This window comes from Pipistrellus kuhlii, unplaced genomic scaffold (genome assembly GCF_014108245.1).
Source record: "Pipistrellus kuhlii isolate mPipKuh1 unplaced genomic scaffold, mPipKuh1.p scaffold_m20_p_6, whole genome shotgun sequence".
NCBI classification, from domain to species: domain Eukaryota; kingdom Metazoa; phylum Chordata; class Mammalia; order Chiroptera; family Vespertilionidae; genus Pipistrellus; species Pipistrellus kuhlii.
In genome coordinates this window covers 24,792,791-24,818,269 of record NW_023425562.1, presented here as the reverse complement: position 1 = coordinate 24,818,269, position 25,479 = coordinate 24,792,791, and the positions used below count along the sequence as shown (strand labels likewise).

The window sequence follows — 25,479 nt, the reverse complement described above, 5'->3', positions numbered from 1 at the left end:
AAAGGAAAGATGATGAGCCATCCTGGATTTTGTGGATCACAGCACCACCCCTACGGGAGTGGAGCAATAAGATATACTGTCACCTGAACTTCATCTGGTTTATGATATTGATTTTGGGGATTTCTGCGGTAACATACAAATTTTCATCCTAACCAGTATGCCACAAAACTTACCAAAGGAATAAGCTACTTAATTCAATCATCTACTTCTTTTTTTAAAAAAATTTTTTTATTTATTTCAGAGAGGGTAAGATAGCATTAACGATGAGAGAGAATCATTAATTGGCTACTTCCTGCAAGCCCCACACTGAGGCCTGAGTCCACAACGAGGGCATATGCCCTGACCGGGAATCAAACTGTGACTTCCTGGTTCATAGGTCAACGCTCAACCACTGAGCCACGCTAGCCAGGCAACCATCTATTATACTTCTTGAACCATTGAGTGTCCTGTTTCCTGACTGCTTCTCCTCCTTCTCACCCTTAACCATGGGCGACTCCCTTACTCCCAGGGTCTTCCCCTAAACCTGGTTTATTTATTTTCTCCCTTGGAAATCACATCTACACTTATAGACGATAACTTCACACTCTTCTAAGCCTAACTCATCTCTAAGCACCAGGTCTGCTTATGAGATCTCTCCTGCCTGACCAATTGCTAGCAAACTAAATTCTGTATGTTTAAAATCAAACTGACAGCCGAAACCGGTTTGGCTCAGTGGTAGAGCGTCGGTCTGCGGACTGAAAGGTCCCGGGTTTGATTCCGGTCAAGGGCATGTACGTTAGTTGCGGGCACATCCCGGGTGGGGGGTGTGCAAGAGGCAGCTGGTCGATGTTTCTCTCTCATCGACGTTTCTAGCTCTCTATCTCTCTCCCTTCCTCTCTGTAAAAAATCAATAAAATGTATTAAAAAAAATAAAAATAAATAAAAATAAAATCAAACTGACAACTCTCCCACCCCCCCCCCCCCGCTGGAGCGCTCTCTCTCTCTCTCTCTCTCTCTCTCTCTCACACACACACACACACACACACACACACACACACACACACACACCAGGGGTACATGCCTTTGATGGAATTGAACTCTCAACCCTTCAGTCCGTGGGCCCACGATCTAACCACTGAGCAAACCTGCTAGGGCCCGAACTACTTTTGCAGCTCCAGCACTTCAAGCTCTCCATCAAGGTTTACTTTTCATTACTTAAGTTGCAGATGCTTTTTTTTTTTTAATCCTCACCCAAGCACATTTCCACTGATTTTAGAGAGAGGAAGTGAGATGGAGAGAAAGAAACATCAATCAACTGATTCCCTTAAATGCCCCAACCAAGGATCAAACCCACAACCTGGGTATGTGCCCTGACTGGAAATCAAATCCATGATCCTTCGGGACAATGATCCAACCAACTGAGGCACACCAGCCAGGACTAACTTGATATTTGGTATATGACAATAAATAGTTTATTGAGAGAAATATTAACTACTTGACTTAGATCTTGTATTGCTTTATCTAAAATTAATTAAATTTGATAACTTAGTGCCAAATTCAAACAATTTTTTCCCAAACTTTTGGCTAAAACTCCAGATTCTTTCTAGCATTACAATGGCATTTTTGTACAAAATCCAATAATTTTTTTAAAAAACTGTTGTAAAATATCTCAATGACAATATTGTGGAAATATTTTTCAATGAAATATATTTTTGGCCCTCCAACTAAAGTTCAATACATTATATTCAATGTGGTTCTAAGTGCCATAAGTTCAAGAAAAAACAGGTTCTTCAAAATCTTGACATATGTATTTTAAGCAATTTATTTTTTATTAAATATTTTTATTTTTTCCAATTACAGTTTACATTCAATATTATTTTATATTCGTTTCTTTTAATTTACGTTACCCTTGATTGTAAATGCATAGAAAATAAATCCAAACTTCCCATCTAGCATCCTCTGACCTACCCATTGGTGTACGAACACTAAATCTTATTATTTTCCTTCACATGGCCACACAGGGCTTCTTTCCCCATAGATCTTAAGCAGTCACACCATGTCTTCCTCACAACGGGTTCCTCATGTTAACAATCTGAGAGCACCCTCCTTCCTTTCTCCTCGCCAGAATCCGTCTGCGTCTGGCACAGAAGCAACTGGACTACTCAAGCTCTTAGACCAGACCGTTTCCTTAGCTGCCCCCGCTCTTCGCTGACTGTCTGTCTGTCTCTCCGTGCACTCATCCTATTCGTCCCGATGGCAGAGCTGGGCAGAAGTCATTTCTGGCGTCCAGGACAGGCCCCGGAGTTTGCTAAATAACTCTGCCAACGAGGATGTCGGCCGATGAGCCGAGTATCTACTAGGTGCCAGAATGGTTAGCGCTGGGACACAGTCTGCTCAAAGGAGCTTACAGTCTATTCACTAATTCAAAAATTGTAAGTGCTGTGAACAGCAAAGAAGTGGCCCGGACTCGGCCTCGCTCGCAGAGCCGTGGGCGCAGGAAGCGTCTACCGTTGAGCTGCGACCAGTCATTCCTTCCCCTCCAGCTCTCGCGTAACCAAGTCCGTCCAGCCACACACTCCCCGTCCCGGCGTGCCCCGCGCCGCTCTCCGCGGCCCCACCCCGCAGGCTCAGCGTCCTATTCCGGACAGGCTCCGAGGGCCCCGTTGCATGCTGGGAGTTGAAGTCCCCGCGGAGGCGGCGCGGCGCGTGGGCCAGCTCTCAGCGCGTGGCAGGAAGCGGAAGCGGCCTGCGGCCTGCGCCCGGTCCCGGCTCCGCCCCGCTCCACTCATCCCAGGGCTATCACTGACGTGTCTCTCTCGGCGGAGGTGCTGCTCCCGGGCTGCTGGCTGAGCCGCGGGCAGCGTCGCCTCGCGCGGAGCGGAGTGGAGCCTAAGCAGGACCCGGAGTCCGAGCAGCCGCCGCCATGGCGAGTGAGTCCCTAGGGGGCAGCCCTGGTGGCGCCCGGGTGGAACCCAGTCCCCCTTTCCCCTCACCGGTCCGGGCAGGTGCCCGCCCACCGGGCCTGCCCCGATCCCAGGCCCTCGGGGTTCCCATGAGTTCTGGTACTCGGTCTGCTCCCCTGCCCCCTACCTCCTGCCCTACACAAGCTGGGCGGAAGCTTACCCGGGTAGCGCGAAAGGTTCTCCCAGCCCTAATTCTTCTTTTGTGGTTTTGTTTTTTTCCATCAAAGTCAAGTTTCTGGAAGTCATCAAACCCTTCTGTGTCATCTTGCCGGAAATTCAGAAGCCCGAAAGAAAGGTAAGTCCCCAAATCGCTGTCAAAGGAGGCTTTGTGAAACTGGATGCTTGAAGTTTACAGTACAATTAAATATGGCTTCAACATGCCAATGGGAACTCTCTCCCTTCTCTTTCCCCCTAGACTAGAGTATAGTTGTATGTACTCCTGAGCTTTGTCGAAAGGTGACCTCCTTGTGTGGGAATTTCCACCTAACCCATCGTGCTTTATCCAGAGCATCCTTTGTGGATGTTACTCCTGTGAGCAAAGTCTCGATTGTGCTCTGTCCCCAAAATTGACCCTGGCAGTGAATGAGTAAGGCCTCAAAAGCCCTAGGATACTCAGGTTCGGTCACCTTTCCCTCTTCACCTCCAACAGGAGCAGATACAGTTGGGTTTTTCTAGGTTTTTGTAGCCAGCTGCTAAAAAGCTAAAAGCAGTCACTTTATTCCGCTCAAAACTTTTTATGTAGGCTGCCAAATCACCTGTGAGTAAAGGCATTTTGTGAGCCCTGCTTTTTACAGCAGGTACACTAAAACATGGAAAAATAGAAGTGTGGACTTATATTGCATCTTTGTCAGAATTTCTGCTGCTACATGGATAACTACAAGATAGTGAGTGTTGCCCATGTAAGGAAAGCTGTCATTGGGTTCTTAAAGAATAGGAGTATATTTTGTCTTCACATTCTTTTCAGGCTGTTGTTCATGCATTCACATATATGTACTTGACATCAACATGGACACTTGGGTTCTTGGAGTCTTTTCTGTGTGTGGTCTTTGTTTTGTACCCCTTTGATGGGCTAATATGCAAAGCTCTTCCCTTGGCACCCCACCCCCACCCCCAACCCCACCCCCCAGCATGGTAGAAAGGGCTTGGCTCTGGAGACAGGCAAACCTGGGACCCACCCTTCCAACAACCTCTTACTAGCTGTGTGACATTGATTGGCCTTATAGCTTACTAGTAAGTGTGATAGACGGAGTAGTGGAAATATGGGCAAGATACAGCAATGGCTTCAAAAGGGGTTAACTCCGGAAGATGTGATTTCTGATGGTGGTTTTGCGGGAAGAATAGAAATTTTCTGGAAGCAAGGGAGAGGAATTTCAGGCGTAAAGAATGTGTAATGTGCAAAGGCAATGAAGACAAGCAGGTTGGAACTCAGAGGGTAGGTGGGAAGCAATCGGAGCCAGACATTAGAAATTTGCCTTGAAAGCAGGGTAGAGGATTGGAGTGGTTTAGAGGCTTTTGCAATAGAGAGTGATCTATGGGAGTGGGCTAGGAGGTAAGGATAGATTTAGGAGCTGTTTAAAAGATAAAGTAGACAAGACTTGAATAAACAGCTTTTGATGTTTTCCTGTTAAGTTTGGCTGCATTCATGAAAGACTTGGTTATTAACAAAAGAGGAATCTTGTAAAAATTGTCCACTCGTTTTTCCCATAAAAAATCATTTCAGCCCTGGCCAGGTGGCTCAGTTGGTTGGAGTGTTGTCCCATTCACCAAAAGGTTTCAGATTAGATCCTGGTCAGGGAACATATGGGAGGCAACCGATCTGACCCAACCGACTGATTTCTCTCTCCCTCCCTCCTTTCCTCCTTCCCTTCCTCCCTCCCTCCCTTCCTCCTTTCCTCCTTCTTCTCCACTTCCTACTCTCTTTTCCTCTCCCCTCCCTTCCTTCTTCCTTTCCTCCTTTCCTCTCTCTCTAGGAACTAATGGAAACATATTCTCATGTGAGGATTAAAAAAAGAATCATTTCAAAGAACAAGTTTTGTTCACTTAATATTGTAACTCACAAGGCATTTCCGCATAAAGATCCGTATTCTGTACAATATTACTGTGTTTTTAAGCCTTTTAAAGCTATTCTTGCAGTGTAGGCATCAAGTACTAACAAAGACACTGAGTTTTAGAAGCAGAAGACCCAGAAGGATTCCCACTTAGTACCAGAGGCGCCCTGGGCAGGACATCTAAACTTTTCTCATGGTTCTTAGTAGTCATCTGTAAAATGATTCTGAAATGTAAACCTATTCTACTTACATACCTGAAGAGATCCCCCTGTTTGGCATCATGTCTTCTTTCTATTGGATAAGACCCTTTTTATTGGAAAAGTCCTAGATCGATGCTACTAGTAATTAGTGAATGGGTTGAACTTGCAATTCTCCTTGTCCTCCTCCCCATATTGTTTATTACATTGTTTTATCCTTAATTCATAGAAAATATACTGCGTATTAAACAATCACAAATTCCAAATTGGCTGACTCCAAAATAGCAAAATCTCTTTCTATGGCAACATTCTTTGATCTCGAACTTGAACTTGATCCTAAACTGTTAATACTAAGGGTTAAGAGCATATGAAACTCACTTCAGCCTTTCTAAAATCAATTTTCTCATTGTTAAATAAAAATAGGAGCTATGGAGTGCAAGGGTCCACTGAAATGATGCATATGAAGGTCCTTGCATATAGAAAGCCTATATGTATACAAGTACTTGTATTTTGACATGAATATTTGGTACATGGTTTGGCGTATGAGGCTTACTTTTTAAAAATATATATATATTGATTTTTTTATAGAGAGGAAGGGAAAGGGATAGAGAGTTAGAAACAACAATGAGAGAGCAACATCAATCAGCTGCCTCCTGCACACCCCCTATTGGGGATGTGCCCACAACCAAGGTATATGCCCTTGACCGGAATCGAACCTGGGACCATTCAGTCCGCAGGCTGATGCTCTATCCACTGAGCCAAACCGGTTAGGGCACGGCTTACCTTTTTTTTTTTTTTTTTTTCTTCTTTTTTTTTTTTAATATATTTTATTGATTTTGTACAGAGAGGAAGGGAGAGAGATAGAGAGCTAGAAACGTCGATGAGAGAGAGTCATCGATCAGCTGCCTCTTGCACACCCCCTACTGGGGATATGCCCGCAACCAAGGTACATGCCCTTGACCGGAATCGAACCCGGGACCCTTCAGTCCCCAAGCCGACGCTCTATCCATTGAGCCAAACCGGTCTCGGCACGGCTTACCTTTCTGATGAACAGAAAAAGAGCTCTAATCTGAGTTGATTTCTCTTAATTTGCTTATGAAAGTAACTTCTTGCCTTATTTCTTTCTCTTCTACATAGATTCAGTTTAAGGAGAAAGTGCTATGGACCGCTATTACCCTCTTTATTTTCTTGGTGTGCTGCCAGGTAAGCCAGATTTCCCGTTCCTGTATCGAGGCGGGGAGGGGGGAGGTCAGAGAGGGCTGGAGATAAGTGTGCTGACGCCTTTCTGTATGCTTGTTTCCAGATCCCCCTGTTTGGCATCATGTCTTCAGATTCTGCCGACCCTTTCTATTGGATAAGAGTGATCCTCGCCTCTAATAGAGGTGGAACTCTAGCTCTCTGCGCCTCTTTCTGTACAATGTGGGCTTAACTGGCCTTTTTTAGTTAAATTACAGGCTTTGGCTGTATGTGAAACTCAGAGTGTTTGGGAAGAATGTCAGTGTGCTGTGCTGAATAGCCTTAGTACAGTAAATGCCGAATTCAGCATCGAGGCATGTCAACGTATTCAGAATTGCATAGGAATGCAGTGTAAAACCTGTAATAACAAGATTGAGTATGTCGTAGAGAATAGGAAAAACTAGAATGTTTTTTCAACAACTGAAATAATAATATTTCTACCTGACTTTCTTGTGTTTTGATAACCTTTAGAATATATATTTGTTTCTCAGCTGCATCTTTTTCATATCTATAGGTTATATTGCTATATGTATAAAAATATCTAACAGTGTTTTATACACTCTAATTACCCGTGGGGGTGGGGGATTTTGAACGTTTATGTCAGTACCACTTTTAATTAACCTATTTTTTAAATATAATATAGTTCAAATAAAATCAGTTGGATGTATTTAGCCGTAATGAAAGTAGAAGTTTATTCACAACTAGATACAATTGTATAGGCTTCCTTTTCAGACTTGGGGATTATTTGAATGTTATCCTTTTTAATAACTGATGAAGAGACAAACCTTATCTCTGTAAAAACAGAATGAATCTGTTTATGGTGAATTTAATGCAACTATCTGTTTAAAAGCCATGTGACTTCTGATACAGAATAAGATGTGGTCTGGCCAACTGAATAGAATGAATTGAATTACACTGTAATTGTTTATATTTTGGGGTCATTCTCTAAATTAAATGCTGCTAGCAAACTGAAGCACACTAGTTTTGTGTAAGGGTACACAGTCAGATTTTGCTCATTCATTTTCTTAATAAAGTGTTGTTTTTCCAAACTAATGTGGGCTGTTTTGCCTCCCCTGTCCTCAGGCACATTGATGGAGCTGGGTATCTCTCCCATTGTCACCTCCGGCCTCATCATGCAGCTCTTGGCTGGCGCCAAAATAATTGAAGTTGGTGACACCCCAAAAGACCGAGCCCTCTTTAACGGAGCCCAAAAGTGTGAGTGAGATTTTCAGTGATGTTCAAATGTCTAGTGGAGAATTTGAATTTGGGACATCAAAACAGTTTTTCTTTGTACAGTGTAACTTCATTGCCCCACCAACCCTGCAGGTGCTTCGTGGCTTGTGTTAGCAAGAAAACACTTCTCAGGCCGGGCCATTGGCTGGGGCCTGTGATTCGCTGATTCAGTTAGGAGCTCAACTGTGGCCAGTGGCCTGTTATTTTTCTGGGCACCTCTCCTCCAGCTGCCCAACACTGGGTGCCAGTAGTGTGGCCCAATTCCTCTTGTGCGTTTGGGCACTGCTCTGAGCAGTGTGTCATCCTTTAAACCAGAGTATGGGTGGGCTCTATTGAGGGGAGGGGGAACAAAACAAGAAGAAAGTGGAGGAGGTGCTAGAAGAGAAGGAAGAGGACTATAGTGGGCATAGTGCTCAGCCGTTGAAAGGTAATGGCAAAGGTGGGGTACCTGCTAGAGTGGAAGGGGTTCGCAGATGAAGGTAACGCATGGGAGCCAAAAGAGAACCCGGATTGCCCCAACCTCACAGCTGAGTTTGTCTAGTCACAGAAAACAGCATATGAGACAGAGAAGTGAGAGGGAGGCTAACTCTGATTCTGAAGCTAAGAGAGGAGAGCAAACAGAAGAAGAAGGAAGAGTCAAAAGCCCCGAGGCTTTGCCTGGGGTTTGGAGCCAGAGCTGATTATTAGAGCTGCAGAATCCAGTGGAGAACTCATGTTTGATGAGGCTGACCTGGTCCCTGCCAAAGAAGCCACTGTCTAGTGCCCCCAGGTTGTCAAATCCTTCTATGCTGATGTGGTATTCCTACCCCTCAGAAGATCATGACAAAAACTCTGCTGGTACCAGCCCCTGTCACACCTCACTGTGGGTTTCAAGTGGGAAAGGGAAGGAGTTCTACTTGTCTTGAAGCTACAGAGGCGCCTTGAGAAGATGTCCTTTGAAGAGCCAGCCTAGTTTCTGTGCCCTACAGTAGCCCAGTGCTTTATTTTTTTTAAATATATTTTGTTGATTTTTTACAGAGAGAGGGAAAGAGAGAGTTAGAAACATCGTCGAGAGAATCATCCATCAGCTGCCTCTTGCACACCTCCTACTGGGGATGTGCCTGCAACCAAGATACATGTCCTTGACCAGAATCGAACCTGGGACCTTTCAGTCCGCAGGCTGACGCTCTATCCACTGAGCCAAACCAGTTTCGGCTAGCAGCCCAGTGCTTTAAAGCTGTTCCATGCCATAACAGTTTGCACACCCATTTCAGTGGAGGGGAAGAAAGATAAGTGTTTCAAGGCAACACATTCTGCACTTTGGGGAGAAAAGCAAAGGGCCTTCTATGAAGGGAGAAAACTTACAAGCCAAGGGGTTCCCAACAAAGAACTAAACCAGTTGATAAGTTACCAAAACTCCCATGTTGGGGGATGTAAACTGGTTGAGAAGGGAAACCCTTTTCATTGGAGCATATACCTAGATTATTCTTAGAGATGTTAATTCTTTTTTTTATTTTTTTTTTATGAATTCCACAATTTATTGTCACTTCCGTTTACAAAATGAGGGGGAAAGTCTTTTGTATAACTAATATCTACCATTCCTAGTGCTCTTCATGCCATTGTGTGGTTCCAACCTTCTATCTGTAGCCTTCTGCTATAATTTTTCTTTGCCTCATAAACTTTTAGTATTTGAAATGCAGGTTTTCTGTGTAAATTGCCTCAGCTTATTCAAAGTATTTCACTTTCATTCAAAAGGTGCTTTTGCTGCATATAGAATTCTAAGTTGATGGTCTTTTACTATTTAAGATGTTATTTTTTATCTTTTAGTTTTCGAGGGTTTCTGCTATCTATCATTCTTCTTTCCTCTTGTTCTCAACCTTCTTTAAGATTTTTTTTTTTCCTCATTGGTTTTTAGCATTTTGGTATCTAGATGTTTTGGTATGGTTTTCTTTATTATAATTATCCAAATGTTTTGTGTGCATTGAGCTTCTTAAATCTGTAGGCTTTGTCGTTTTTATATTTGGATATTTTCTGACCATGAATCTTCAAATATTTTTGTTCTTTCCTCAGTCCCTCTTTTTTTTCTGAGAGTAATTGTGCAAACTTCATTTTTTCATCTCATTATCTTTAAGTTTTCCTCTTCTTGAACATATGAAAAAAGATGCTAATTCTTGAAATTGACAAGAAGACCTTTTTCTAATTGTGAAATTAGAAATATTAGCTTATCCATCAAAACCATTTGGCTGAGGTATTTGGGGAAGGGAAGAAGGTAGCATAAGAGGTTGAGGTTTTTTCTTACTGATTTTTTGGGAGGGAGCAGGGAAGAAGAGAGAGAAAGAGAAACATCAATTTGTTCCACTTATTTATTCATTTATTGGTTGCTTCTTGAATATGCCCTGACCAGGGATCGAACCCACAATCTTGGCATATCGGGATGACACTCTAACTAACTGAGCTACCTGACCAGAGCGCCTCTCTGTTTTTTAACATTGAACTAGGAAATCATTGGCGGCAGGGTTCAGGTCAACAACTGAGCCACACCAGCCAGGGTGGCAGTATTAGTATTATTCATCTTTGTTCTTAGTGCTTTGTACAGACTAAGTGTTCAGTAACTGTTTCCTCTATGACTGTGTAATATCCCACTTTGAGAACATAGTTTTTTTGTGTTTTTTTTTTCTAGTATTTGGCATGATCATTACCATTGGCCAGTCTATTGTGTATGTGATGACGGGAATGTATGGGGACCCTTCTGAAATGGGTGCTGGAATCTGCCTGTTAATCACCATTCAGGTAATTGTTATGCTGACATTCTTCCCATCTAAGTAGCTCCTCACACTCACTCAGACTTTCCAAATGGCAACCCGGAACCATGCATAAAATAAACTTCTATGGAGAAGGAGCCACAGCACCTGTGTTGGCCTCTTTAAACTCAACAGAGGAAGGCCTTGCTGTCTGTTGTCTACTCAGCCTTCAGCATTTATATCAGAGAAGCCCCTTTTCCAGGGGAGGAAAGGGCCACGCCTGTAGGGAACAGGAATGCAGCCTATTTGGGTTTCTTTACTTTCATTTTTTTATTTACAGCTCTTTGTCGCTGGCTTAATTGTCCTGCTTTTGGATGAACTTCTGCAAAAAGGGTATGGCCTGGGCTCTGGAATCTCCCTCTTTATTGCCACTAACATCTGTGAGACCATCGTGTGGAAAGCATTCAGCCCCACCACTGTCAACACTGGCCGAGGTAAGCGCCCTGGGATCTCCGAGGGACAGGGGTCGGTGAAAAAATGGCCATGTGCAAAGCAGAAGACCAAAGAGCCCGTTCCAAAGAAGCAGCAGCTGCGTTTTAGGTACATTTCTTCTGATTCTTCTGTGTGTATTTTTAAACACGGGCTTCTGCTCCCAATGATACGTAACTTACATATTCCATGTCAGAGTATTTCACAAATGTTTACCTTGCCAGAGTACGGAATCCTGCCTCTTTTTTCTTGGCAAGGATGAGCAGCATTTATTGAAGTAGTCTTCCGATGGACATGTAGGTCATTTCCAGTTTGGGTTGTTACTGCAACAGAAACAGTGAACAGCCTCATGCATTCATGTTTCTGTATTTTGGCGGTTGCTTTCAGTGAATAAGTTTCTACAAATGAAATCACTGAACCAGCCAACTCTCTTGGTCATGCAAGAAGCAACTTTGTGTAAGAGACCTGAACTTGGCCTTCACCTCCTGGCTGTTCCTGTTAGGAGTAGATAGTGGTTTGGGGCAAATCTCTCTACCTCGCAGCCTCGGTTGCCAGGATGAAATGAGAAATAGCATGAAATGGTCCAGGAATAGCGAGCAGGAGGAGCCCAGGTGTTCCACCATCATGTGTTAGAAACATGAGGAAAGTGCCCTCGTGGGGCAGTATGCAGGTGCCCGTCACAGTACTGATATCAGGACCTCCCACCTGCCCACAGAGCACAGCTCTGGACATGGCTCCCTGCAGGAGGCCAGATTTTCATTGTGGGAGAGTTACACTCTCCTCGGGGAACATAGAGCAATACAGTGCTCCTGCTTCTTACTTTAGTTGGGGGTTTAACTTCAGTAAGTTCTTGAAATTTTATAAGCTTTCTAAGCCCAGCTCCCCAACTCCCCCTCACTTGGGTCTGCTGCCTAATCCTCGGGCCATGTACCCATTCTTGCTCTTGATTCCTTCAGTCCCTCAGTAAGCTGCTCTGCTTCCTGGCTCTTTCAGCACCCTTTCCTACGAGTTGTGTACTGACTGAATCAGGCTCTGTGGTAGGCATGCATGTTGTCCTTTCTGCTTGTTCATCAGTGTAAGGAGCAGAGAAGTCAAGCCCATCCCCCCTTGTCAGAGGCAGCCTGAAAGCTGGGGATGCTCTGCTGCCTGGGATTTTCCGCGGAAATGAGTGGGCAGCTCCGAGCCACACTTCAGTGTAGGACCTCTTCAGCTGGTCTTGCTTTGGTGGTTTTATAATTGATCATCATTTCACACGTCTGGTGGCCATTGACTCACATGCTAACAAAGTGAGAACTCAAAAGGGTAGACTAGCGCCTTTCTGCAGGTTGAAATCTCTACTGAGAAATAGAAATGAGGAAGGAGAAAATGCCACTGTACTCCTGTGGTTAAAGGAATAGGCACCATGGATCTCAAAACTAACTCTGTTTTCCTCTCTAAGAAGCTGTTTGTCTCCTTACCACGTGTGTCCCCTCCTTTACCGACAGGGATGGAATTTGAAGGTGCCATCATCGCACTGTTTCATCTGCTGGCCACACGCACTGACAAGGTCCGAGCCCTTCGAGAGGCCTTCTACCGCCAGAACCTCCCCAATCTCATGAATCTGATTGCCACCATCTTTGTCTTTGCAGTGGTCATCTACTTCCAGGTGCGTCCAGACCCACCACAGGGAGACCTGGTGGTCCGGTTTAAGTTTTGGAATGTCTTGGTGTGTGCGCCCTCACCCGCACCCAGGGGGGTGTGCATCACTGTATAGTATTGAAGTGATGGGATGGCATCTGAAAGGAGCAGGCTTCCATGTGAGCTGGGCAAGTGTGTTCCATCGAGTCATGGGGACCTGCCTGAACTGGACAGACTGAGGCAGATGCAACATTTCTGAGATTACATGCTCCTTTGGGTTGGGCACAGCAACAGATAAAGAAGATAAATCTTTTAAGTTCCTAGTTCAAGAGAAGTGAAAAGTCATCAAACTCTAAAGCTTCAGCACCATCTTACCCAAAGCTTATAGTGTATTTGTAGGTCGTGTCATTCTAGAAAAGGCCCTTCCTCTTGAGAGTTCTCAACCTTCAAATTATTAGCTCTGCCACTTGCCTGTGAGTAAGAGACCTGAGCTGTCAGTTGCTCTTCGGTAGTTAGATTAGTCTTTATATTTACTCATCAGCCATTCTGATAATTATTGAAAAGAAGGGATGGCAATGGAAAAGACAGCTTAGTGCTTATAGGAAGGTCATTATACCACCAAGTGCTTTTTCTGAGGACCAGACAGTCTGTTCCTTCAGCTGAGACTTAATCAGATGCCTAATTAATAAGCTTTAGTGCACCATAAGCTTGGTGTGGGTATTTGAAGTTAGGTCATTAAATTTTTATTTTATATATTTTATACTGAATCCTGTTCTAGACACTTGGAGTATATAAAAATAATATAAAAGAAAACCTTTCTATTCTCCAATGGTTTCAGAGGGAGGGGCTGTATTCATAGAAAAGCTTAGCTTTTCTGTTTATGATTTAAAACATCGGAAAAGACTGCTGTGGGGTGTGAGGTGGAGGCCATGGTGGCCGTGTCCTGAGGCCACTGTAAGAGCACAGGAGAGGCGACCACCAAAGAGACCACTGTTAGGACTTACGGGGCACGTGTCCTTCAGGCTCTTCTATGGTCCACATTGGTGCAGATTTAATGTGATGGACTTCGGGTTGCTTGTTTGTTTGTTTGTTTTTGACAAAAATGGGATTATTCCAGTGTACTGGGCTTTGGTGCATTTTGAAGCCTTTCTGGGAACCCTCAGTTAAGTGGCCCTGAGGGTAGTGATGTGTGAGGAAAGGACATGCGAGCCTGGAACCAATGTAGGTCCTGCCATCCCAACCGGGCTGCGTCTGTGCAGACACCGGCATGAGGCATGAGGGTGCTCTGCTTTGTTTGGCTTCTCAGGGCTTCCGAGTGGACCTGCCCATCAAGTCGGCTCGTTACCGCGGCCAGTACAACACCTACCCTATCAAGCTTTTCTACACCTCCAACATCCCCATCATCCTGCAGTCTGCCCTGGTGTCCAACCTGTACGTCATCTCCCAGATGTTGTCAGCCCGCTTCAGTGGCAATCTGCTGGTCAGCCTGCTGGGCACCTGGTCTGTAAGTATGGCTGCTTGAAGAAATGCATTTTAATGCTGTAGCTACTTACGGTGGTGTGCATCCAGGTGCCTGCCTTGTGACCAAACATTTTACCCAAAGATATTTCCTAACCATGCCTTTTACAATTTAATTCAGCACATTAAGTTCTCTTTTCAATAAGAAAATGGCACTGTGGACACTTGAGTAAAATTGTGTCCCTTTTCATCTGCTCAGAACTACTTCTGTCCTTATACTAAGGTATAATGAAACAGCACTCACCAGCTCTCTGTGTGTTCTTCCCAGGATACATCCTCTGGGGGCCCAGCACGAGCTTATCCAGTCGGTGGTCTGTGCTATTACCTGTCCCCCCCAGAATCTTTTGGCTCCGTGTTAGAAGACCCTGTCCATGCCGTTGTATACATAGTGTTCATGCTGGGCTCGTGTGCGTTCTTCTCCAAAACATGGATCGAGGTCTCAGGCTCCTCCGCCAAAGATGTAAGTATAAGTTACAGTTTAATTAAACCAGGAAGCAGTAGCTCTCGCATGTCACTGGTGTAAGTGGTCTGTGAACACCTGCAGCCACTTCCTCCTCATTAGGCCGAAGCGTTTACGGCCATAGACGAGCCCAGGGGTAAATTAATGCTCACCTGGGGAGGTGGAGCCAACTAAAACTAGACTTCTTTGGAGCAGTTTTTAAATTGTCTGTGTAAGTGTTACTAGTATGCTAAAGAAGGAAACCTGTGTTTAGAGCCACTATGGAATGTCTACCTGGCCGTCAATTTCAAACTTAAAACTGAACATTGTCTTCTCTTTGGGCATCATTCAGGTCGCAAAGCAGCTGAAGGAGCAGCAGATGGTGATGAGAGGCCACCGAGAGACTTCCATGGTCCATGAACTCAATCGGTGAGGCTGGCCCTGGGTCCTAGTGGTTTTCTCATAATTGTAGTTTTCTTACACATCAAGCATCTTGATAGGGCTTAGAGATTTCTGGTTAATTAAATCTTATCCCGGGTAGAAAAGATCCTTGTGTCCACAAGAAAACCAGCATTGCCAGTTTCAGATTGTTTTTTTGATTCCTAGCAGGAACAGGAGACAATTTTGTTCATTCTCTTAATGAGAATTCTCTAGATTTACAGCACATTGTTCAGGAGAGATAAAATGCAAGCCGCTTAAGAACTCTTACATTTTCTAGTAATCACATTTTAAAAAGTAAAAATGTGTAATTAATGTAAGGAAAATCATTAGATATTTTATGTTTTTGTCTTCAAAATCTAGTGTGACAACTTTAATATCTCAACTTGGACTAGTCATATTTCACTGGCCACATGTGGCTTGTGTGTCCACTTACTGGACAGCAGTCCTAGTCTAGACCTAATGGTATGTGAGCATTAAAGTTTCAAGAAGGTAGCGTAATGACCTCTACAGGAGTTAGGTTCCTAAATCAGAGGTAAGTAGGCATGTAGGCTGAGTCAGAGGTGGGCCATGCTAAAGGTATTTATGTGGTGGCACCTTGCTGACTCATCTCCTCCTCCCCAGGTACATCCCCACTGCTGCTGCCTTCGGGGGGCTGTGTATTGGGGCCCTCTCCGTTCTGGCTGACTTCCTGGGTGCCATCGGATCTGGAACTGGGATCCTGCTCGCGGTCACAATCATCTACCAGTACTTTGAAATCTTTGTAAAGGAGCAGAGCGAGGTTGGCAGCATGGGGGCCCTTCTGTTCTGAGCCATGTCTCCCCTGGACCAGGAAGAGAAGCCATGCTCTGGAGTTGCCAAGGAAGGGAGCAACGAATCCAGCACGGGGTGCTGCTATGGCATGTGGACCTTTAATTTTTTTTTTTTTTAATTTCATATTCTTTCATTCCACTTTGTAAAGTGCTAGAAATTTCCCATTTGAAATTTTGCTTTCTATTCTGGCATTGGCAAAATAACTATAGAAATGAGGTTTTATTCACCTGAAGGCCAGAGGTTGGGAGGATAAATGACTGTACTCATGTGTCCACGTAACCTTTGTTTTAACCTTTGCACCTTCTCAGTGCCATAGGCGGCTGCAGTGGTCCCAGCTGTTCCCTACAAGGGAATAACTTAGTGGTTAGAAGCACAAACATTGTTGAAAGGACTACATTTCATTGTGGTAGTAGGTGTGAGGCTGGGAGCAGACCATGTGTTTTCTGGCAGATGTGGAAGACTCATTAGCATGTCCCCTCATGGTCAGGGGTAGAAACATCTACTTATAACTGGTTCTCTGGATGACACAATTGTCTTCTCCTTTAAAAGCAGTTTTTAAAGAGGGATGAATTTCCTGGCAGACACTTTTGGGCCATCTTTTTATCCTCACCTGAGGATATGTTTATTGATTTTTAGAGAGAGAGAAACATCGATCTGTTGCCTCTCGTAAATGCTCCAACTGGGGATCAAACCCACAACCTATTTGATGTATGGGACAATGCTCCAACCTACTGAGCCACCAGCTGGGGCGAGTTGGGATTCTTTAGCATATGAAGTTGTGCCTGGCCAAGCTAGGCAAACATTGTGTGGTGAATCCCTGAAGTGATGTCTGTCTAGTTCTTCCAGTTGTCACTGGACCTGCTTCCTCGTGGTTCCTTCACCCCCCACTCAGCCCGAGCAAGGGGAGGCACAGTGGCAGGTGCTCAGACATGGAGAGACAGTGACTTACTTGGTTCACAGGTCACCACTCTCTTCCCTCGGCTTCCCAGAAAAGAAGGGCTTAGACCTGAGATCTGTGAGGCAGTTAGGGTCAGAGAGCTTGTAAGTTGCTTTGATGTTTGATATAAAAGACTTCTATTATGTATAAAATGAATTTTGTTTGCAATAACAGGGGATCTAGATCTTAGGAATTGGAACGTTTTTTAAGAAGTTTAGGGAGGTCCCTCTGAAGGACAAGTGCCTGGCAGTGTCTGGCAGTAAGGCACTGCAGGCCTGTGGCATTCTCACTGGAGGGAGCCCCAGTTCTAAGAAGGGAGCACCAGCCCTGTGGGGAGCAGTGTCCCTCCAGCACAGGTACACACTGGCTTCTGAAGCACAGAGAGGTGGTCCTGAGTCAGTAGACGTGGCAAACTGGACACCTGAGTCAGGAGGCTCCCAGGAGTTCTCACTGGCAGTACAACCAAAACATAGACTGACCAAGGGACAAGAAGTAACTTGCTTAAAACCTCCCGGCAAGTCAGCCACAGAACCACGAGGGGCCTGTCCCCACCCCCAGTCCAGGGCATAACACCATGTCACACGCGGCCTTGTCAGACCCAGTCCTGAGCCGAGACCTCCGCTATACTTGGTCTCCTCGGCCCCACCCATAGGAATCCTGCAGCCTCAAGGCAGGAGCCCCACATCCCTGCCTGCAGCCTGTGGTCATCAGGGGGCCCTATGGGCTCAGGCTCAGGCTCTGGTTAATAACCACAGTGGGTCAGGGCTAACCTCAGCTTCCAGGGACTGTCACTGTGGACGCCAAAATGGCATAACTGAGATAAGGTGAAAAGTAACAAATAAAGCCAACGTTTTTACAAGCCATTTGTTCATGTCTTTTGGTTTTCAATACCCTTTCATTCCCAAGAAGGCCTGTGAGAGAAGACACCTGAGGCTTAGGCTTGGTAGGGTCCTGATTCTTTGCTTTTTTTTTTTTTTTTTTTTTTTTTTTAATACATTTTCATTGATTTCAGAGAGGAAGGTAGAGGGAGAATGATAGAAACATCCATAATGAGAGAGAATCATGGATCGGCTGCCTCTTGCAAGTCCCCCAGTGGGGATCGAGCCCACAACCCAGACATGTGCCCTTGACCGGAATTGAACCTGGAACCTTTCAGTCCGCAGGCTGATGCTCTATCCACTGAGCCAAACTGGCTAGGGTGGGCCCTGATTTTTTACAAGGTGCCCAAGGCCTCCCCTTGGTGCAAGTTCCTCTTCAGAAAGACATTTTGCCTGGAAAACTTTCTTCCGGTGGTAATATCAATCACTTGCTCAGGATTTCGGTAATTTGAAATACAGGTGATAAAGCAGGAATCCTGATTCTTTGTCAGTGTTCAGAAAAGTCTTCCAGTGGTTTTCACTCGGAGCCCAATGGCAGACTATTTCCAGGAGAGAGGGAGAAAAAAATTTCCCACTCACCCAGATTTCAAAGCTGACATGCTTTCCCTGAACCAGGCCTCACCAAGCCTCCTCCACCACTCCGTGATCCATGATGGAGGCCCTGAGGCTGGAGCCTCGCTGAGGAGGAGGATCTGCCCACCTGTCACCATCTCACTCGGGCGGTATTGGCCAGGGCACACTGTCCCTCTGGGGCCACTTGAGGGACAGGTGTTGGGGCCTGGCCTTCCAGAGGCCATGTGCTGTGAGCAGGACAGGATGTGCAGCCAGGCTGCCCAGTGCTCCCTCTACACTTGTCGGACAAAGGGGATGGCTCAGAGATGCAGGCAGGAGCCAACAAGCCAGCACTGCAAATTGTGGAGACAGGCAGGTGTTCTTGTTTGGACCTACAGGAACTCAGAAAACCTGCTCCCAGGGAAGCACCCCATCTCTTGCTTGTGCCTGTGGCCAGACAAACCTCACCTGGGAACAATCAAACAGAACCCACCTGTGAGCAGCCACGAATATGGTTTTGGTTCCAGGCTCTGTCTTGGCTCACTATGACACCAGGCTGGCCCCTCTGCACCTCACTTCCCACCTGTGCACCAGAAGTTGAGCAGTGACTCCTAATCATCTGGGAGTAATGATTCTGTGGGGCAGGCATCGTGATAGCTACAGAAACATGATCTTTCCACCACTCCCGTGCCCCAGCTGCGAGAGGCCTTGGGAGGAAACCTTGTTCTGGTTTTATGGGTGCAGAAATAGAATTTGGCCAGAAGTCCCACAGCCACGTAGCAGCAGAGCCAGGACAAAATACTCAAGGCCGTCTTCCTCTACTCCAAGATCCTGCTTGGCTGCTGGGTCTGTCTGCAGGTCCCTTTGCCATGGGCCTGGCTGGGAAAGGAATGAACGGCTCAGGGAACATGATCCACTCCTAAGGGCCTCCCCATGCTGCCTGTGGCGGGGTCACTGCAGGAAAACTGCCTTAGCGTGGGGGCCCCGCTTCAGTCCCATCACTTCCCTCTATCTGCTGACACCCACTCTCTATGTCCCTCCCAGCAAGGCTGTCATTTAAAATTAAAGGCAAGATTAGGAATTTCCCAGACAATGAAAAGTTTAAGGAATTCATCACCACCAAACCAGTATTAGAAGAAATGTTAAAGAATTGCCAAAACCGGTTTGGCTCAGTGGATAAAGCGTCGGCCTGCAGACTGAAAGGTCCCAGGTTCGATTCAGGTCAAGGGTATGTGCCTTGGTTGTGGGCGGGCACATCTCCGGTGGGGGGTGTGCAGGAGGCAGCAGATGGATGTTTCTCTCTCATCGATGTTTCTGATTCTCCCTATCTCTTCCTCTCTGTAAAAAATTAATAAAAAATATATTTTTTTAAAAAAAAATCTTTAAGCCTGGCTGGCATGGATTGATGATTGAGATCGACCTACGAACCAAGAGGTCAGGGTTTGATTCCCAGTCAGAGCACATGCCTAGCTAGCAGACTGATTCTCAGTGGGGAACGTGCTGGAGGCAGCTGGTCTATGATTCTCTCATCATTGATGTTTCTGTCTCTCCCTCTACTTTCCTTTCTGAAGTCAATAAAAATATATATTTGATAAAAAGAACCTTTAAGAAGAAAAGAAAAAACATAAACATGAATAATAAAATGGCACTAACTATGCACCTAAAAATAATCACTTTAAATATAAATGGATTAAATACACTAATCAAAAGACATAGGGTAGCTGAATAGATAAGAAAACAAGACTCATTCATATGCTGCCTACATGAGATCCTATTCAGATCAAGAGACACACAAACTATAAAGGAATGGAAAAAGGTATTTTGTGCAAACAAAATGAAAAAAAAAAAGACTTCTATTAAAAAATAGACTTTATAGGCTATAATAAAACACAAGCACATTACATAATGATAAGAAATCCAGCAAGAGGATATAATCCTTGTAAACATTTATGCATCCAACATAAGCACCAAATATATAAAGCAGATATTGATGAACATAAAGGGAAAAAGCGACAATAATACTGTCATAGTAAAAAATTTAACACTCCCTTGACATCAGAAAGTCAACAAGGAAACAGCAGTCTTAAATGACACATTAGACCAGGTGAATCTAATATTTTCAGAAAATTTCACCACAAAGCTGCAGAATATACATTCTTTTCAAGTTCACATGGAACATATTCCTGGATAGACTATAAGTTAGGTTACAAAACAAGTCCCAATAATTTTAATAAGGTTGAAATCATATCCAGCATCTTATCTGACCGTAACAGTATAAAACTAGAAATCAATTACAAGAAGAAAATGGAAAAACACACAAACACATGGAGACTAAATAGTATGTTATTAAACAATGAATGGGTTAACAATGAGAAAATAAGAAAATCAAAAGATAACTTGAGACAAATTAAAAACACAACAACCCAAGGTCTATGCGTCACAGTGAAAGCAGTCCTAAGAGGGAAATTCAGAGCAATACGGGCCTATAAACAAGAAAATATCTCAAATAAGCAAGCTAAACTTGAAACTAAAGCAACTAAAAATGAACAACAAACAAAAACCAAAGTAGAAGGAAGGAAATAATAAAGAGCAGAACAGAAATAAGTAAAATAGAATTAAAAAAATACAAAAGAGTCCCGGGTTTGATTCCGGTCAAGGGCATGTACCTTTGTTGCAGGCATATCCCCAGGAGGGGGTGTGCAAGAGGCAGCTGATCGATGACTCTCTCTCATCGCTGTTTCTAACTATCTCTCTCCCTTCCTCTCTGTACAAAATCAATAAAATATATTTTAAAAAAAAAGAAAATACAAAAGAAAGATAAATTAAACAAAGAGCTGTTTCCTTGAAAAAATAGACAATATTAATGAACTTTTAACCAAACTCATCATGAAAAAAAAAAAAAAAGGTGAGGACCCAAATAAAATTAGACATGATAAAGAAGTGACAACTGATACCACAGAAATGCAAACAATTATAAGAAAACTAGAGGCCTAGTGCACGAATTTGTGCACAGGTGGGGTTCCTCGGCCTGGCTGGCAATTGGGGCTGTTTGGGGCCATCTCAACTAGTCCCAATCAGGACCCATTGAGGCCAGGGAAGGGGGGGGGGGGAGGGACCATAGGAGGTTGGCCGACCACAGGAGGTTTATTGATGTCTTCAACTTTGAAATGAATAAAAATGATTGGGTAAAAATGGACTGATGGCTTGAGGAGAAGGATGAGTAGTTTCTAGGTGATAGGTATGCAGATTGTCACCAAGCAATTCCTGCAATGTTGAAAATTTTCATAAATGCCGGGAATGTGTGTGTAATAACACAGGACATCCCTGGAGAGGTGCACCTGCTGTATACTTCAGCTTGCTTCTGGAGAGGGAAACAGGATGAGGGCAAGGGAAAAGGAGATTCATTGTACTTTTACGTTTTGAACCATGATGTAAATTATCCATAACCTTTTTTCTTTTTTTTTAAATTAGAATCCCAGCTCAGGAAGCTTTTCCTGACCGCTCTTTTCCTATAGGCATGTTGGGGCACGTTGGCTCCCCGCCCCTGCCCGCCTTGGCAGTCTGGATTGCAGGGAAGGGAGCCAGGGCTGTGGCTAGGACCCCAGACTGCACTCCAGGATTGGTCACGCCCGGGCCCAGAGGTGTGGCCCAGCAGGTCCCCAGGCACGGGATGGGGCCGAGGTGTACGCCTCTTTCCGCAAGGGGGCGCTGTGGCCCCGCAATCACTGGAGCTGTGCGGCCTCCAGGCCAGTAAGGGATGGGAGTGGGGAGGGGGCGGGGAAGAGACCACGAAGACCTAAGGGTCTGGGCTCTGGAGGAACCGGCGAGGGAGAGGCCGTGGGCCTGCAGCGGATAGCCTTTGATCCCCGCCGCCACCGCATTGACCTTGCCCATGACCCCTCGGCCACTCTAACTCCTCGGGCTCCGCGCCAGCCTGTCCCTCCTGCTCAGCCCCCTGTCCTAGTCCTAGACGGCCGGCCTCCCCGGGCTCCGGTTACCACCCCTGGAAGCCCTCCTGCCCCTCCTGGATCTCCTGGCGCACGGTCTCTCCCGGGCTGTGGGTGATGGGGCCTGTGGCAGGCTCTTCTCCCCGAGGAGAGGCCTGGGGGCGCGTACCACCGCGGCGTCTGTGTGCCTCGGGGCTGGCAGGTCCCACGGCTTCTTTGCAGTCGGCTGGTGTCGCGCAAGCCAAGCCGGCGCATCAGAGGGCACCCGGCGCCGGGGACTGTGAGCTGAAGCCGGGCACTATGCAAGGCGCCCCTCCGGGCCTTGTGATCTGTCCCTTGGGCCATGGGAACCTAGGAAGGGGTTTTGAGCAGAGGCCTGACTTGGGCCGTGCGGAGCGGCCCTGCAGCGGGCGAGCAGAAGCCCGGGCCAAGCAGGTGCCATGGTGGGGAGGTCCTATGAGCTGTTCCCCACCCCAGCGGTGACGGTTCACGGTCGGCCCGGGTCACGCAGGCCCTAGGTGACCGCCCAGGTACACCGGAGACACCTGAGTGACCCCTCTGTGCGCGCTGTCCGGGCACATACTTGCCCTTGCGCCTGTGTCCTGCACACGAGTCCTGGGCACCGCCGGCCCCGGGCACAGGTGCTGTGAGCGCACGGTCCAGACTTGCACCGGCCGCCCGGTGTCTCCTGTGCCGCGCACACCGCGCCCGCTGGCCAGCACGCACCCCGGGGCCTGACGCCACCAGGTCCCCTTGGTGCGGAGTCCGCGCCCGCGCCCCGCCGGCAGCTCCCCGCGTCCCCATTAATCATGCGGCGCAGACGGCGCAGACCCGCGCGCAGGCGGCGTGTCGGTAACTGCGGGTGACGGAGCGGGTAATCGGCGGGCGCTCATCGGCCCATCTTATCGCGCCGGCCCAGCCGCTGCCTGCCGGGTGCTGCCCATTGATCGCGTCGGACAGGGGCCGAGGGTCAGCGCCGGCCGGGCCGGCCTGACAGCCACATCCATCGCCGCCCAGACGCATGCTGATGGCAGAACAGGCAGCGAGGCCTGGCCATTAATCACCGCACCTGCCGCGGAGTGACAGGGAGGGGCGACAGGGTCAGCCTGCTGACAGCCAGCCCCTGCTTCTGGTCCATCCCTACCCCCTCTCCCAGGCCCGCTGCAAGGTTCTCCCGTCCCCGCCCCCTTCCCAGGGGCCCAGTCACCCTGACCAGGCCTATTCTCGTCCCCACAGAGCCTGCTGTCCCAGGAAAAAACGGGAGTGGGAGTGGGTTGGGGAATGGAAGGGTGAGCAGCAGGTGGATTGAGGTGAACACTGTTCCAGCCTCTCAGTAGCGGTTTTCCAGGCCAACTGCTTGGCTGGGCGGAGACAGCCATTTCTCCCTTCTGGCTGCACCAGCTCTGACTACACCAGCTCTGGCTGGGCCTCACTGAGGATGTGATCCCAGGGGCCCAATGAGGGGTCTGTCCATCTCTCCAAAGTTACTTGTAAACCCAGAGGACAAAGCAGGTTCTCTTCTTTCTGCTCCCAAGCTTGTGTGGCCCTGAGCCTGCCCTTGTCCCTCAGCCTAGGGGAAGGGTTAAGCCAAGAGGTATTTCTCTAGGGGCCTTTCCTAGGTCTTTGCAAGGGCCATCTGCCTGGGACAGGGAAGGGTGGAGCCTAGCAGGCCTCTGGCTCCTATTGGACAAATAGTGGCCTCTTCTTCCAAGAGGGACAGGGATTGGGAACTCTTCACTGAATTCCAGTATCTTGAGTACTCTAGACAGCCACACATCCCCTCACCATGTCCTATCTGGATATGTGGGAGAGTGCCCCATCTTAAGGATGAGGAAACCAAAGCTCAGGACCAGAAGGGACTAGCCTCATCAGGACCACGTCCCTACCTGCCATGCCCCCCGGAGCAGGTTGCTCCACTTTACCACCTGTTGCCTCTGCCCAGGGCCCCCGGAGATCAGGGACTGCTCGGGTCCCTCTGTGCTGATACTGGGAGGGAAAGAGGATGTGGGTGACTAATGTCTACTGCTTTCCTGGCAGCAAGAAGCCTGCTGGCCCTGAGGTCTGAGACACGGAGGCCAACAGGGAGTGACTCCCATCATTGTGCAGCTCCGATTATTAGAAAAATGGTTGAAAAAGATCTGCTAACCAAGAAGTGACTTTCTGGTATGATACCACCATCTGTTTAGTCCTAAAAATCAAGATATCCTATGAACCCATCTAGGGGTGTGTCTGTGAGCCCTTCTGGCTTCCACAGTGAGCCATTAGCACAGGCTGGGATTTGCATGCAAACACTCCCTCGGCCCACCCAATCAGCTTGCCCAATCAGTTTGTGGGGAGGCACCTAAGAGCTTGGGCCCAGGGCTTGGAATATCAACCATTTCCTATGATCATCCCCCACCCTGCCTCACTTTAATATTACAACAATTTTTCACGCCAGACCTGAAATAGTGCAAAAAATGGGGCTGCTATAATTGTTGGTAGATTGTGTGTCAGCCTGATAAGATGTAACAAATATTTTCCTCCCCACAGGGTCTGTTTCCCTCTTGGTAATGGATGGAGAAACTTCTCATAGTCAGTGAGGGATCGGTCGTAAAAACTTCGCATGGAAGATTAATGTAATAATCACAGGCCTTGCTGGAAAAAATAGGAGGAAAATTAAAATATCGCAACTGCCCCACTTATCCAGAACCATCTCCCTCACTTTGGAGGCCAGATGAGTGAGGTGGGCCACATCTCTGAGCCCGAAGGAGCAGGATTCCTGAGGAACAGGTACCGGGGCTGTAACCACACACACACACACACACACACCCCTCCCCACCAACTGCTCTGGACATCAGGGCTTCCTGAGCAGCTGGGGGACTCTATCCAAACTGCAGGTTAGCCATCACCGCTGCCTCTCTGCTGCTCCTCAAGTACTGAGGGAGGTTTGGGGACTGGAGGAAGAAGTCCAGGCGGGCAGAGCCTGGTCTTGTCCTCTGGGGTCACACCTTAGGAAAGTCACCTTCCTCATATCTACTCCTGCTTGCATCATCTGCATGGGATGGTTAATCTTGAAGGCCCCTCCCACAACTCAGCACAGGAGGAAGGTGTGATAGCCATAGGGGATTGGTGCACGGACTCCAACCACTGATTCCAAATCCTCCTGGTTCGGTCTCTTACCAGCTTGGCAAGTGACACAACTGGCACCAACATCACAGGGTTGTTGTGAGAATATGAAAAGAAATATGAAGCATTAGCATAAGCCCTAGCCCATAATAAACTCTTGCTACACTGATATCAGAGGTAACACTATTGTTTTTTTGTTTTGTTTTTTTTAATATTTTTGTTGATTTTTCAGAGAGAGGAACATTAAAGATGAAAACCATTGATTGGCTACCTCCTGCATGCCCCCCACTGGGGATTGAGCCCATTACCCAGGCATATGCCCTGACCAGGAATCGAACCGTGACCTCCGGGTTCATAGGTGGACGCTCAA

At 46.7% G+C, this 25,479-nt stretch overlaps 1 protein-coding gene and 1 pseudogene across 1 annotated transcript; both read left to right on the top strand.

Moving 5' to 3' along the window:
• The first annotated feature begins 2,738 nt into the window (after positions 1 to 2,738).
• On the top strand, positions 2,739 to 17,490 carry SEC61A1 (SEC61 translocon subunit alpha 1). Its single transcript, XM_036418032.2, has 12 exons — positions 2,739 to 2,909; positions 3,170 to 3,237; positions 6,325 to 6,390; positions 6,491 to 6,569; positions 7,507 to 7,638; positions 10,316 to 10,425; positions 10,717 to 10,870; positions 12,350 to 12,510; positions 13,789 to 13,986; positions 14,269 to 14,460; positions 14,792 to 14,868; positions 15,502 to 17,490. The coding sequence occupies exons 1-12, from the start codon at positions 2,903 to 2,905 to the stop codon at positions 15,686 to 15,688; spliced, it is 1,431 nt and encodes a 476-aa protein (XP_036273925.1). The 5' UTR covers positions 2,739 to 2,902; the 3' UTR covers positions 15,689 to 17,490.
• LOC118707800 lies at positions 7,666 to 8,666 on the top strand (annotated as a pseudogene).
• Positions 17,491 to 25,479: the final 7,989 nt, after the last annotated feature.

Bases quoted from the DNA above. Each gene is read 5' to 3' on its own strand.
- SEC61A1 (XM_036418032.2), top strand. The intron at 7,639-10,315 runs GTGAGTGAGATT...TTTTTTTTCTAG, and splicing joins CTTTAACGGAGCCCAAAAGT to TATTTGGCATGATCATTACC. The intron at 12,511-13,788 runs GTGCGTCCAGAC...TTGGCTTCTCAG, and splicing joins CAGTGGTCATCTACTTCCAG to GGCTTCCGAGTGGACCTGCC.